Source organism: Dermacentor variabilis, chromosome 3 (assembly GCF_050947875.1).
Source record: "Dermacentor variabilis isolate Ectoservices chromosome 3, ASM5094787v1, whole genome shotgun sequence".
Taxonomy (NCBI): domain Eukaryota; kingdom Metazoa; phylum Arthropoda; class Arachnida; order Ixodida; family Ixodidae; genus Dermacentor; species Dermacentor variabilis.
The window spans coordinates 230,169,252-230,183,144 of record NC_134570.1 but is presented as its reverse complement, the minus strand read 5'-3'; the positions used below and the strand labels follow the sequence as shown (position 1 = coordinate 230,183,144).

The 13,893-nt window shown below is 45.5% G+C and overlaps 1 protein-coding gene and 1 long non-coding RNA gene across 6 annotated transcripts in view; both read right to left on the bottom strand.

Moving 5' to 3' along the window:
• Positions 1 to 2,534: 2,534 nt before the first annotated feature.
• On the bottom strand, positions 2,535 to 5,871 carry LOC142576695 (uncharacterized). Its single transcript, XR_012826925.1, has 2 exons — positions 3,418 to 5,871; positions 2,535 to 2,933 (listed from the first exon to the last, which is right to left on the bottom strand). It is a non-coding gene; the product is annotated as an uncharacterized LOC142576695 (long non-coding RNA).
• A 7,044-nt stretch (positions 5,872 to 12,915) lies between these two features.
• The window catches only part of Ube4B (Ubiquitination factor E4B), a 547,587-nt gene continuing 546,609 nt past the window's right edge, over positions 12,916 to 13,893 (bottom strand). For all 5 annotated transcript variants that reach the window (XM_075686926.1, XM_075686927.1, XM_075686925.1 and 2 more), the window contains one exon: positions 12,916 to 13,266. In XM_075686926.1, the coding sequence (XP_075543041.1) occupies positions 13,211 to 13,266 (56 nt within the window). In that variant the 3' untranslated portion in view covers positions 12,916 to 13,210. The remainder of the gene's footprint in view (positions 13,267 to 13,893) is intronic.

Genomic DNA, 13,893 nt, shown 5'->3' with positions numbered 1-13,893 from the left:
GTCGTTGGCAATTTCTCTTCTCGCCAGGAATGGTAAGGTGCATTGTCGAAAACAATGATGCTACCAGCAGGCAACTTCTGCAGAACGTCATTAAACCACCTCTCGAAGCGATTGCCGTCCATTTATTCGTGGTAGTCACCTGTTTTTTGGCCTCGGAATATATCTAAGCAGCCGTTGACAAAGCCATCCTCGTTGCCGATGTGCGTCACAATCAGGCGCTGGCTTTTTCCAGAAGGTTGTTTCAGACCCGTCGACAGGCCATTTGCTCGAGCGCATAGGCGTCCGCATTTCTACACCACGGTGTCTGTCCACACGATTAATCGAGTGTGTCCCGCCGTCACCCATAGCTAGTTCAGGAAATAGATCTTTCGGCCTTCCGCCCGGTAGCGCTCCACGTCATGAAGGTAGCGATTCCACCATTCAGCGATGTCATCCTGGTCGATAAGCAGCGAATTTCAGCTCCTCTTCTCGTGCTTGAATCCGATCTCGACAAGCAGACGATGCACAGTACACCACTTCAGTGATGGGAGATCCATACGCTTCGATCTCCATACATTAGTTATCTTCATGATCGTCGGTATCTCGATGCGGTGAAAGAAATCGTGCAGACATGACATCAGCACGCACAACGTGCAACTGTCATACTTCGTGCTGCATCTTCTTTTCTCCAAATATCTTGGGCACTTTCGCGAGGGCGTCGACAGTTTGCCACTCGAAATATGCGACACTTTGACCTCCCTCTTCACATTGAACACTGTGCTTTCGCTGACACCGAGCATCTCAGTGACAAACTTGGTCATGGCCTCGACGTTGTGTTCGGGCTCCCAGTTATGTCAATACGTGTAGCAGTGGAGGATCGCGTTGCGCGCATCGCTGTTCAGGATGTGGCCACTCTTGTTCTTGTCAAGGTTCCTTGATGGTATGGACATCGAGGCGACACAGGGCTTGTTCAGCAACAAAGGATCGCATTCCGAGGTCACCTCGCTGGGTCCCATGTCGGAAAACTCGCAAGGAATGCCCATAGAATAAAGAACAACTTTAGAGAAGGGAAGCCGTACCTTCCGCAGTGGTTCGAAAATAAGCAGCGGCAGCGCATGGAACTTACCTAGGTTGACACCAGATGGCGCTGCTAAAACAGGAAGCGGAAATGCGAATTTTTTTTAGAGCATTATCCAATATGGCCGCTTTTCGCCAGTTGTGTACGCTTGTATCCGCTCGTACGCGCCGTTCTCGCCCCGCCGGCTATGCGGCTTGCCTCGAAGCCTCGGCTGGCACCTAGCCGGTGTGTTCTAATTGCCAGGAGACCAAAGAGCCTCTACTGATGCCCATACAAACAAGCCACAAGTGAGTGAACAGAACGTGCGACTTTATTGGCCGAAGAGAAGCAGTGTACATTCTTGTGCAATAGCAGAAATAAAATTTGTATGTCGAGATATGCTGGAATCTTTGACGCGAGCTCGTAAACGGCTCACTGTCGTCATCGCACATGGCGGTCTAGTAACGAGCGACAACCAGCCTCACCAGACCACCACATGCCTTTCTCGCATGTGGTGGTCTGGTAACGAGTGACACCCAACAGTACAAACAGATTGGACAGAGCGTCGCACCTGTTTGAACCGACAGTTGCTGTTGAAGATGAGCAACTTCCATTGCGAAGAAATCAGGTGACGCAGGCATCTGCTGTGGCAACCAACACAGCGAAATGAACTATCCAGCATTTTAGCATTAACTCCTTTCCAACCTGCACCTTTCTTTTCTGTCGAGGGCCGCTAACGTGTGGCTCACATTTGGTGTCCCACTTTGTCTCAATATGGACAAGTCGCTTTCGTGGGCATCACCTTCGGCAGCCATTTTTGCAGGCCTTTCCACCCATATGGCTGTCAACTTCATACACTTCGAACCATGTAAGCACATATGCTGGTCTCCGTTCTGAGCAAATCATGGCCAAGGTAGGCCCCAAGTGCCTATGGCTGCAGCAGGAAAGAACGAACGGGAGCACCAGTTATGGTGCGTGTATACTGGGAGTCTGTGTCGCTGTGCGGACTGCAGGAGCAAATGCTTACCTCGAGAGACTGCTTACCAATGCAACTGACCAGGCCCCCACATCTGATAAATGTAACACGACGACCACAACCAAGCGGGACAGCAAAACCAGATTCTGCAATCAATCATTCAGTGTAGCTTGCGCAAAGACCCAGGCTATCGAGGAAGAAGAGCAATCATCAACGAGACTAGGAATATGGAAAATGAGAAAGCTTGCATTCAAGAGAGAAGCCACTCTGCTCTGCAAGCATTGAAGGCCAAAAACATCAAGAAAAGTAAAATGGTGCATAGCAAACGCTGCGTAGGTTAATGGAGGACACATGTTGATGTTGCATCAGCTATTTCAGGAGAGGAATTGTGCATGACAGCATACAATAAAAGGTAGTGCTACAGATATGCTATGCTACTAGACAGTGACTGGCATTAAGTATCAGCGAAGAATCGGTTGACCTTTATGTTTGGATGAGGATGAATGATCTCTAACGAGAATGGGCAATGAAAAAGCTTGCATTTATCGAAGAAAAATTACACTTGGCACAAACAGAATTGACATGGCCAGGAAGCTGATTAAGTACAAACTGATGAACTCTTTTCGCCAGCGTCGTCCATGCTTGATCAGAAGTTGCAGGTGCATCTGAAGACGAAGAATTTCTATAAAGTCCTTTTTGAGTTACCTGGATGACTCAGCCAATTTGTCCGTGCTGGTGGAATAGTGGCTGAAGCACTTTTCAGTCTTGACACAGTGCTCTGCAGACTTGACATCTCATGAAAATTCTTCTGCATGCGCTTCTTTGTTCGTGGTGTAAAAGCCTTGCAAATTCGGTTCCAGCCCCTTTCTGTTGGTGTGGATAGGAGCTCCTGTGATGACCAAGATATGCTTGGCATAGACTCTGTTGGGGCAGAACAGCGACACGAGATACAGCACAGATTAGCCAAACTCATGTGTGTTTTCTTTTTGTTCGAACCAATTATACTGAACCATAAATATGAACTAACATTCATATCTGCTGCAAACAGCAAGTGAAATGAAATCGAGGGTTCGACGGAAGCCCGTCTGGTCGGGATGAAGCATTGAAGAAATAAAACGAAGGACACCAACCAACAGAAGTGCTAAAATATGAATGAATCTAAAAGACGTTTCGGCTTCGCTACGGAAGCCTTGTTCACAATGGGATGACGGAAGGTTCATGGAAGCTTATGTATGCTACAGAACGTGACGTAAGCAGCGCGTGTATGATGGGGGGAGGGTTCCCTCATTTCGATTGAGCGTGTGACGTGTTTTTTGTATCTCCAGTGATTCCAGATACAGCCGCGAACAGCAAGCCAATACAGCATATATCAAACATATTTGTTTCTGAACCATGTGTTGTTTACCTTGTAGTAGCAGCCAACGTCCACACAATGGCCTTGTTGTAGCAGGCAGCAGCTTCTGTTTAGTGTGTGGAGTGTGTTGCTTTATACTGGTGCCATCCTCATTACTGCATGTCTGGAACAGAAATTTTGACTGAATCAGAAATTGAAAAAGTACAATTTTGCAATATGAAATGCAAAAAGGTGTGACCTATATATTGTAATGGTTTGCGACTACAGAACACATGCAAATGTACCCTGTCTGTTCTCAGATGCTTACGCAGCATGTTAAATAAATATTGCTATTGTCCATAAATTTATGTCTGCCTAACTATACAATGCATGTAAAGAGCATAAGTATTATTAAGATCACAAATGAGAACATTTGTACGTTCATTTATACACTGCAAGTGATCACACTGCTGGTTCCACAAGCAAATGCATGGAAGTCATGAAGCTATTAGAACTGATGCATTATTTTTCTGCACGAACGTGATGCACTGCTGCACTACTGCAAAAATAAATGCCCTACGGTAAACCAAACTGAACAGCAAGAACATTTGGAACCAACAAATACGAAATATGAGTGAATTACCACGCTTGCAACTGTTTAATACATTAAATTCTGTACTTTCACATCATTTTACCAAAGGATTATTCGGTTTTGTGGACGAAAGAAGTTGCCGGCGGACTCGAAAAACAGTTTTATATGTATATTGTTAAGGCTACCCAGTCACCTTTGGCCACAGCTACAATAAGATGAAAAATGAGACGCGCGTTCCGATATCGCTCTTTCTTTCCCTATTGTGTGTGTCTAACGACAGCCTCGCAAGTAACGGTTCATTTAGGAAACAGCAACGGAAGATCCCGACTGTCATATATTGTACAGGATCTAGTTCGTTAACTTGTCTCCACCTGTAAGTTAATGAGACTAATATTGTATAACGATTCAAGCAGCGGTGTTAAACGACTCACCGTTATGGCCAGTGTCAGCCACACCAGAATCCAGCTCCCGTTTCGATACAGACGTGTTCCGAATGGCTCACGACTGATACCCAACTTTCGGGCTTACATGTCCGCTTGCAAACCACGTCACTTCACCCCAGGTTAAATAACGCGAGACATCGAAGCGCAATAAACTAGTTTTAGCAAAAAAGAAGCAACCATTCTAGCACACTGTAGAGTGCACGAACGAATGAAGCCGTGCCGCCATGCACTCGAAAATACCAGTAAAAATTTTAAATCCAGGCCAGAGGTCACATGAAAGGTCGATGATGCTGAACGCTATTTGCGTTTATAGTGACAAAGAAACAATAAACTTACTTACAAAGAGTACAATATCTAATTAGCAATGATAATTTCGCCCTCTTTCTTATGTAAGAAACGTGCTTCGGTAATTGTAGGAGAAAGTTTGCAAGAAAAAATTGCGCTTATTACGGCGCCTCTAGCGAAAAATATTGAAACTAACGTAAGCATCCCGAAGTGATTTTACTATGTTGGTTTTGTTAGCAGCAGTGCATGGTCGATTTTTTCGCCCTCTGAGGCCATTTGTTGAACTTGAGGGTGTGCGGGGCCTGGAATGCCTTGCGCGAACTAGCGAGATTGCAGGCTTGCAAAGAAAAAGAAAAGTTAGAAGGAAAAAATTTGTGAGAACACAAAACCAAAAATATAAATTTTATGCTATTTAACACCAAGAGTATTTCTAAAAAACGATGAATGAAGCATTTTTTTTACCTTTCCTGCTTTGAGTGTTCACGCCCCAGGCTTGTAATAGTTGCGACAAATGCATTGTTTTATATAAATACTTGTTCAATAGCAACTGATTCATTTTAAGCTCAGAAAAGGAGTAGTAAATGCGCCATGTACATGTAAACAACTGCAAAAGCCATGCAGACTGGCTCTTTCTAATTTTGTCAGTTGCGAAATGAAGCTAAACAGCAGAGGACGGGCAGCGTTGTGGAAGGCACGGGGTTTTATTTCTGTCGCGATCCGGCATGTGCTGTACCACATGAGAGCTCTACTGAACCAGTCATCAAAATACAAAAGTCTTTATTTATACCAAGAATTTGGCGTTTGAGAAGCACAATTTCTTGAGTGGGATTATTTTAGTTGCGGAGGCAATCGGCTGTCGCGCTTCGGTCATCTGGGCGGGGCCTCCCCTTTTTCATAAAGTTGTATCCGACTATAGTAGAGCCGTGCGAAACTACGCTGCGCACAAAAATTCACTGTTGAGAGTGATCTGTATCAGTGCACTGAACGCGATTACTTTCCGGTTGGATATTTTTATAATTTTGGGTGTCAAATCGGGGGAGCGGTCCTTACACGAATTTATACGATTTGTGCAATGAGAATTTTCCTTTGTCTTATGCTTCACTATCATTAATACTGCCTCTCCTTTACGGCGAAACTGCAGGGTCCTTTTGTTTTTCTGTCAGCCCGAGTATAAGCGCTGCTGCACGTGACTGCTAAGGATTCTGATTTCAAGTGAGTCTGGCTTGGCCTCATTTCGGTTACTGAATGAGGGTATATATATATATATATATATATATATATATATATATATATATATATATATATATATATATATATGACCTCTGCATGCAAGTGGCTATGTTTCCATCCCTAATAAATGTAAATTATTACAAGATTTTTTTGCCGAATCGGTATCATTGCCTACTGGAAAGAGAAACAATACTAAGACACATATCATTCACATGCATTTCACATGCTGTTGATAAAATACTCTGCCGAAGGGGTCACTGAAGTCTGCATGTTTTTTTTTTTTTCAGGAACAAAAAAGCATGCAAAGCAATTTGAAGCGAGTTTAACATACAGCAACACATTCCTTCTCTAAGTATACACTATGTATACCCTTAGAAATCCTTGTTAGTTGGCTACCTTTTCTCTTGGAAAAAATATTGTTGCACATACATATGAGGAAAGCGACGACCGGTGAATGTGTTTGCGGTCCCGAGTTGGAAAAGAGGTAGAGGACGACGCTGAGTTCTTCTACCAGCTGGCCGCTTTTGAGCTCACCTTCGCGACTGAAAATAAACGGCCCCCTTCAGCCGTAAGGGTGACAAACGGTCCCCTTCCCGTGTAACAATGATGGAGGTGCTGAGTAAACACTCGCAACAACGGAACTATCACTGCCGCAGCTTTGTTGAAGCCTTCAACTTGCCAGCCTCCTGCCATTTGCTGTGACTCTCTTCGACATGCTCCAAAAAGGAGCCGCTTCGAGGGCAACGCCTAGCCAGATCACCGCAGTACTACCGAGTTCCACCAACCTTCGAAGGAAAAGCGGGAGAAGATGCCGACGAGTGGCTTGTCGACTATAACAAGTGAGAAAGTCCAACGGGTGAGATGCAACCGCCGCTCAGCTCACCAATGCATGTGGTGTTCTCCCTGACCAATATTGCACACGTATGGTACGAAAACCATGAGCACATGCTTATGGCGTGGGAACTTTTTGTTGATGAGCTAAAGTTTTGTGGACTCAGTCCTAACAGGCGCAGCTACCAGGTAATACATGCACCACATATATTGAAGTATTAAAGCGGTGCAAGGTGGTCAGTGCTCGTATGTCTGAAGATGTCGGACATTTGCTCAAAGGAGTGGCTGAGGACGGGCATAATTTTCTAATCAGGAAAGAAAGCCTATGTTCCATGTCCGACATCATTCGGCATTGCAGAACTTTTGAAACGCTCAACATGTGTCGGATTATGTCAAAGTTTGGTCGGCTGGCAAATGTTACGACGGTTGCCAGTGTGGACACGAGCCATTGCCTCGACCTTCCTTCAACAATCAGACAGATTGTCCGGTAGAAACTTTCCTGCAGCAAAAAGGTGTCACAATCAACAGCTGACAACCACGCACGTCACGTGAGGCTGTGACTGTGCCATATTCGGCCCCTTGGCAACCAATGGTTAGTGCAGCAGCTGTAGAGTACAGCATAGCCCCCCAGTCGAGGATGAGAACACGCTCTCCGACTCCGTGCTGTGACCGACGAGCTCTTTCTAAACGCCTGATGTATCATCCTGACACACGTGATGGACCAACCCGATACACAAGAGAAAATGAAACGTATATTAGGTCCGTGCTGGATATGCTTTACTGTATGGGACCCGCAGATAAAGACCGACAGACAAAAATGAGAAAGAATCCAGAACTTAGCGGCCCGCTATGTTTCTGGGAATTATAGTAGATACATTAGTGTGTCTGGCATAAAACAGGAATTAGAATGGGAACCCCTTGAAGTAAGAGCAAGAAAGCTAAGGCTGAAATTTTTTCTTAATATATATTACGATAAGATTGCTATTCCTAGGGAGAAGTACATTTTTCATCCACACTACAGATCCGAGCGGGTTGATGATAACCATAAAGTGTGTGAATTCAGGTCAAGAACCGATATGTTTAAGATGTCATTTTTTCCTCACACTGTTCGAGAATGGAATGCTTTATCTTCGTTTCTTGTTAAAATTACTGACAATGAAGTGTCTGCATTGTCATTGTGACTGCCCTCATAATATCTTTTTTTGTACACCCCACCCCCACTGTAATGCCACTGTGGGTAAATAAATAAATAAATAAACAAATAAATAACATTCGGTTCATCGACGAACAACCAACGTTTCGACTTCTCCCTGTGTGTTACTCCTGCGATGTCACAGGTCATATATTGAGCTTTTGAAACCACCGTATACCCCGTGGTATGGCCAGCCCCGAGTATTCACGACGCTCCGAATGGCTCCACAGTGTCCTGTGGGGCCAGCACATGTACCATATGGCAACAAGTATTGGCCAAGCAGCTTCTGGAATCGCTCCCCGGCATTTGAAAGAACTTTGACGCCCCCACTGCGTCCTCGTGCTCGCCATTCTCCCTCACCGCCGCGTCGCACCACGACCCCCGTCGCCACCGGAAAACCAACTAGCGTGGCCAATGGAAGTGAGGTCGCCGGAGTTGTGCTACTGGCAGAAATACCTCCTGTGTTGATGCTTAAAAACAAAGAGTACGTTTTTTGGGTAATGTGCCCATGATGACTCTGGTGGACACAGGCGCAACTATTTCAGTTATGAGTATGTTTTAAAGACTTGTCAGGGCAAAAGGTTTTCTTTGAATGGGACGAAGCTTCAAAGTTCCATGCAGTGAGCGGCGAGCCGTTGTGACCTATTGGTGCATGCAGTGCTGATGTGTTATTGAGAGGACATAGAGGACATTACGACAGAGTTTGCGATTATTCTCCGGTCAACCCACAATGTTATTCTGGGAATGGGTAGTTCTTGCAGGAGCTTGGCGCCACTGTCAACTGCCGCACAGGGCAGGCATTCATAAGGGGTCGGATCACATCAGAGCTAATTCAGTATTTGACTGCGTAGAAGGACACGATACCTTCGATCTCCGTGTCTCGAACATGTCATACCATCAACACGTGTTCGGCGAATCCGATTGGACAAAAAAAAGCCAGATCGCGTTTCACCATCACAGTGCCAGATTATCGATGAACATGTGCACCAAATGATAAAAAAAAATGAGTTATACAAGAGTCAGCGAGTCCGTGGGCAGCTCCAGTGATCCTTGTTAAAAAGAATGATGGATCATAGAGACTACGTCGACTATCGCCAATTGGATACGTAACAAAAAAGAAGGATGTGTACTGTTACGATCGGCCAGCGGAGGTAGTGACCTTCTAGCCTCTCCTGCACCACTGCGACGAATCGCTTCATGAAGCTAACAATTCATCCCCCTTGGACAGACCTGCGGAGACAGCAAAGCGAGATATGTTTGCAGGATCGAGTGTTGTTTGTTGGTACACTGTCGCTGTCACGGACGATGGGAGCAAGAAACTCCTGGAAAAGGGTGTCCTACGGCGTTTCCTTACGGGCTCCAGTAACCGCCACGGTTGTTTGTCTGACGCTCCAGCTAACTGCCGGGTCATCCAAGGAACCAAGACGCGCCAGCTTGAGTCGAGCATGACAATCCCTGTCTGCAAAGTTCCCCCCCTTTCTGTGTGTTCAGTGAACAAAGGTGCGGGAATGATTGCGTGAATCCTCGCCCTCAGCGCGGGTCCTTCAACGACTTTGGACGCTCCGAGTGGACGAAGGTGGGAAGGCAGATTTCCCGGGCCTAGGGAGGTCAGAGGGGCATTTAAGAGGTATTTTTCGGCTCCTCAGTGTGCTTCAATTCTGTCATGCGAGACTGATGAGACAGAACATTCTCCACCCTTCATGTAGACATTGTAAATAAAATCAGTACTCCTCGTTCTCGATGAGGAAATGTTCCTCCCTTCAACGTCCTTAGCGTGGATGAACCGGACGACGGCATGGGCCAGCTATTTCCTTTTGACGTGCCCAACCCCAACTCTTACAGTACCCAGTTCCATGCATTCATGATGCAGTTGACTGCCTTCATTCTGCTTCTTACTTTTCCTCAGTAATTTACGATCCAGCTACAGACAAAGTCTGATGCATCCTGAGGATATGTACTGCCTTTGTAACCTCTGATGAGCTTTTTGAATTTAATGTGATGCCATTTGGACTGTGCAACGCTTTGGCAACTTGCAAGAAATTTATGGACACTATTCTGTGCGGCTTGAAGTGGAACATCTACAAGTACTACCTCGACGACGTCATCTTTGGCCGTGACTTCAGCAAACACAATTCGCGTCTGGATTGTCCTGAACTGCATCAGAAATGCTGGCCTAGTTTTAAACTCAAAGAAATGCCACTTCGGAGACTGCCAAGACCTTGTGCTTGGGCACCTCGCCATTAAGGATGGCATCCGCCCTGATTCCCAGAAGACAGCAGCCACTGAAGCACTAGTGCACCGTGCTCTGTCGAAAAGCTCCGTAGTTTTCCTAGGCTTTGTTCCTATTGCCGCTGCTTCATTCCTAAATTTGCCAACTTCATGCATCCACTGACATGTTTGCTACGAAAGCACATCCCATTTGAGTAGACTCCGCAGTGAGACTCTTCGTCAGTTGAAGCTTCTGCTGATGTCACGACCTGTTCTTTAGCATTACAGTCCTTCAGCTCCAACGGAACTCCATACGGGTGCCAGTGGCATAGGTATTGGTGCTGGCCTAGTTCAATGCTATGATGACCATGAACACGTGATCGCATATGCAAGTCGCTCATTAAGTAGGCCTGAGCAGAATTACACTGTCACGGAAGAATGCCTCACAGTAATTTTTGCGATTCAGCAGTTTCTTTCTTACCTGTATAGACGTCCCTTCACAGTTGTGACCGACCACCGCTCATTGTCTTGGCTTGTAAACCTTCATGACCCTTGTGGCTGCCTTGCATGCTGGGCGCTACTACAGAATGGTCGATGACACACTGACGCGGACTGCCTGTCACAACTATCCGTCAGCTGACTTCGACCATTTTTCACCTTGACTTGAAGTACTAAAATAAAAACACGTACTTTGGCGTACCATGGCATAGGCATCATTCTAGAGCTGAATGCTTCTCTCAGGTACAACTAACAGATTGCTAATACTGCACCTTATCCTTGCAGGATTCTGCTACCAAATGGGAATTTGGATGCAACTTCACGGTGACAAGTTATTTGTAGGAAAGTTTTCAATAATAAACAAAAATTGTTCGCAATGAAGAATTCTGTGAAATGCAGTTGTGTGCACCAATTGGCACACGGGCCCATAGTGGGTTTAAACCAATTTGTTTGCATGAACCAAGTGGATAGCAAAACAATTTGAACCATTCCAATTTGGTTTCCCCCACCATTTGAGAAAGCATACCAATAGGTTCGAAAAACCAATTGGTATAAATTTTCAATTGGTGCAGTTCCAAATGGTGGCAAAAACACATTTGAAAACTCCCAATGTTCTTTCACTGGGCTCTTTTAGCGGCTGTACGTGCACGCATAAATGTTCCTTCCCTGCTTGCATGCGGGGATAGTTCCATTTTGTCATTTACATGCAGATGCGTTTTGGAATAGTTCAGGCTTCTGCTTTGAGTGAGACAGTTGTGTCTACGGAAAGGAACGTCAAAACAAAAAAACATACAAAAAATATGCAGATCCCACATACTGTGGGAATCGATGTAAGCGAAGCTTTGTCTGCTGTTTACATTCATTGACGTTATTTGGCGGCGATATACTCACGGCATACTACAGTCGTGACGTCACCTGAAATGTTGCCTTGCCTGATCCGCTTGCGTCTGCTCTTTTGCTCCGTTTGATGCCTTATGGAAGCCTTTATGTCCTCAGCACTAAGTGCATGCTTCGGCGCCATTCTGGTTTTTGCATTAAGAGTTCACAAAACTGCCTCCTCTCTTTTTATTCCCTTGCTAACATTCTTCTCGCCTCCTCCCTCTACTGTCGTTGCTGTTGCGGGTGATCATGGAGACAAGTGTGACAGCTGCTGCACTGCATTTGTGGGGGGTCACGCCTAGTTATGGCATCCAGAGAGCATTGTGCACATGCGATGTGGCATTTGTTGACACAAGCTTTTCGGGTCGTATTTCCTTTGTGCCACACTCCTGTCATGTGCTAACGCGATACCGTTAAGGGCCCCACGTGGTAGAAAATCCGGCGTCGACGCCACGGGCGTCACTTTGCGAACAATTATTCTGAATCACAACCTCCATGTGGTGCATACCATGTCTTACATTCTTTACAAAGTTATTCCTCGGAATTTTTAGAATGATAGCTCATAAACAAATGTCATGAAATGAAACACTGACAGCACATGCCTTTTATGTTTTTGTGGCGTGGCCACGTCTCAACCACGTCCTGACGTGACCAGCGTTAGTGGCGTACCTCTGAACTACGTCCCGAAGTGGCCAGCGTTGGCAGCGTGCAGGACCACAGTAGCAGCAGCAATGGAGTCGAATAAAGAGGGAAAGAAACCTTTGCTTTAAAGGAAACATCACCATTTATAGGCAACATGACAACATGCACCACTCTATACACGGGGGTGCGCAGTGACGCAATCTATGCAAAATAGTAAAAGTGTGGGCTGAGAGCCAAGAGCAATGTTTTCGTGGATAGCTCATACAACTGATAAAGTGGTGGGTTGATGGGCAAAATGGTTAACTTTTGTGGCGATTTTGCACGAGGGGAGCACAGACATGTTGCGGCAGGAGGATACCTGGACAGGAAAGACGCTCACTTGCAACTAAGCTTACTATTCCAATTTTGAGGCTTTCACTCTAACAACTTTTCAATAATAACGAACACTTTGGCACGGCACCCTGAAGTCTGTTATATTGAGATTTTACTGTAAATTCCATCTGCCACCCAGCAAAGTGTCTGTTCTTTCTAGTGCCGTTTTGCACGCTGCAATGCAATGGGAAATTTCAAAGTCGAGATGCCAGCACTGTATCCAAAGTGTCACTGCAAGGGCCGACATGTGCACAAGAATGTACATCTGCAATGGGATCCCTCATAGTTCTAGCTAAGTGAGAGAGATAAAAAAGAAGGCTCTTTCATTTAGCCAAAATTATGTAATAAGTGTGGCCCAAGACAAAGCAAACCAACTTGGTGTAATGAAGGGCAAGAGACACAGAGCAACAGATTTATTATCCACCAGAAGGTGCATTCTGGAAAATATACAAAATGACATGCTTCAACTGCTGGCTGCCTCAACATGGAGGCTCCACTAAAAAAGAGCATTTCATTCTTAGTGCATTGCTGCTGGCACAAGGACTTTTTCTGGCTCAGGTACGTTTGTCTCTGCTCGTACAAGCCAAAATTATCTAGTCCGGAGCAGTACCCACCCTTTCACATGTGCAATAAATATTATTTATCAGACATGTTTGGCAGAGTTGCAGTGGCCGTCAATGCCCAGGCACTGATTCACTGGCCTGACCGGGACTGCTTCCACTCAGTGATACGCTGCCGGAGTTCCTCATCTGCAAGACATAAAAACAGCTTTAAGGTGGTGCAAAAAGCTAGCATTGTTTTTTGCAGTCTTCAAAATCCACATATTTCAGTACCTTGTATATTTAACTGCTACGTTAGTACTTATAACAGCAAGGTTACAGAGTGGGACCATTCATTACATCCCAAGGAGACGGGCATTTGTAATTATTTCGCTTTCTTTGGATCCTTCGAGAGAAAAACTCTTACAACATGACTTTGCTTCATTAGTGCATAAGAATAGAGTTTCAACTGGCGGCAAAGCACTGAAATCGAGGGCATCTCTGACATCGGAACAACGGTGTGATTAGGCAAGTGGTGTTGCTCCTCCATTGTGTGCAATATGAGACCGAAGACCAGTGTATGTACCTAAGTGGCCGTGGTACACCATTCATGCTAGTAAGAATTCATCACACCATGGTGTTGAAACAACCGTAGTGCCAGAAGTCGCCCATTGTAAGTAAGGCAACCATACTTGCTAAGTTTGGGCCAACACAGGCTGAACTGCCACTGCTCGCCGTCAGGTCATGCACCCTGCTCGGAAAAAAACTGGGCAAGAGCTTTCGGTATACTGCTGGATAGTCCCTTGAATGGGCATCGCATCTGCGGAGCTACAGAAT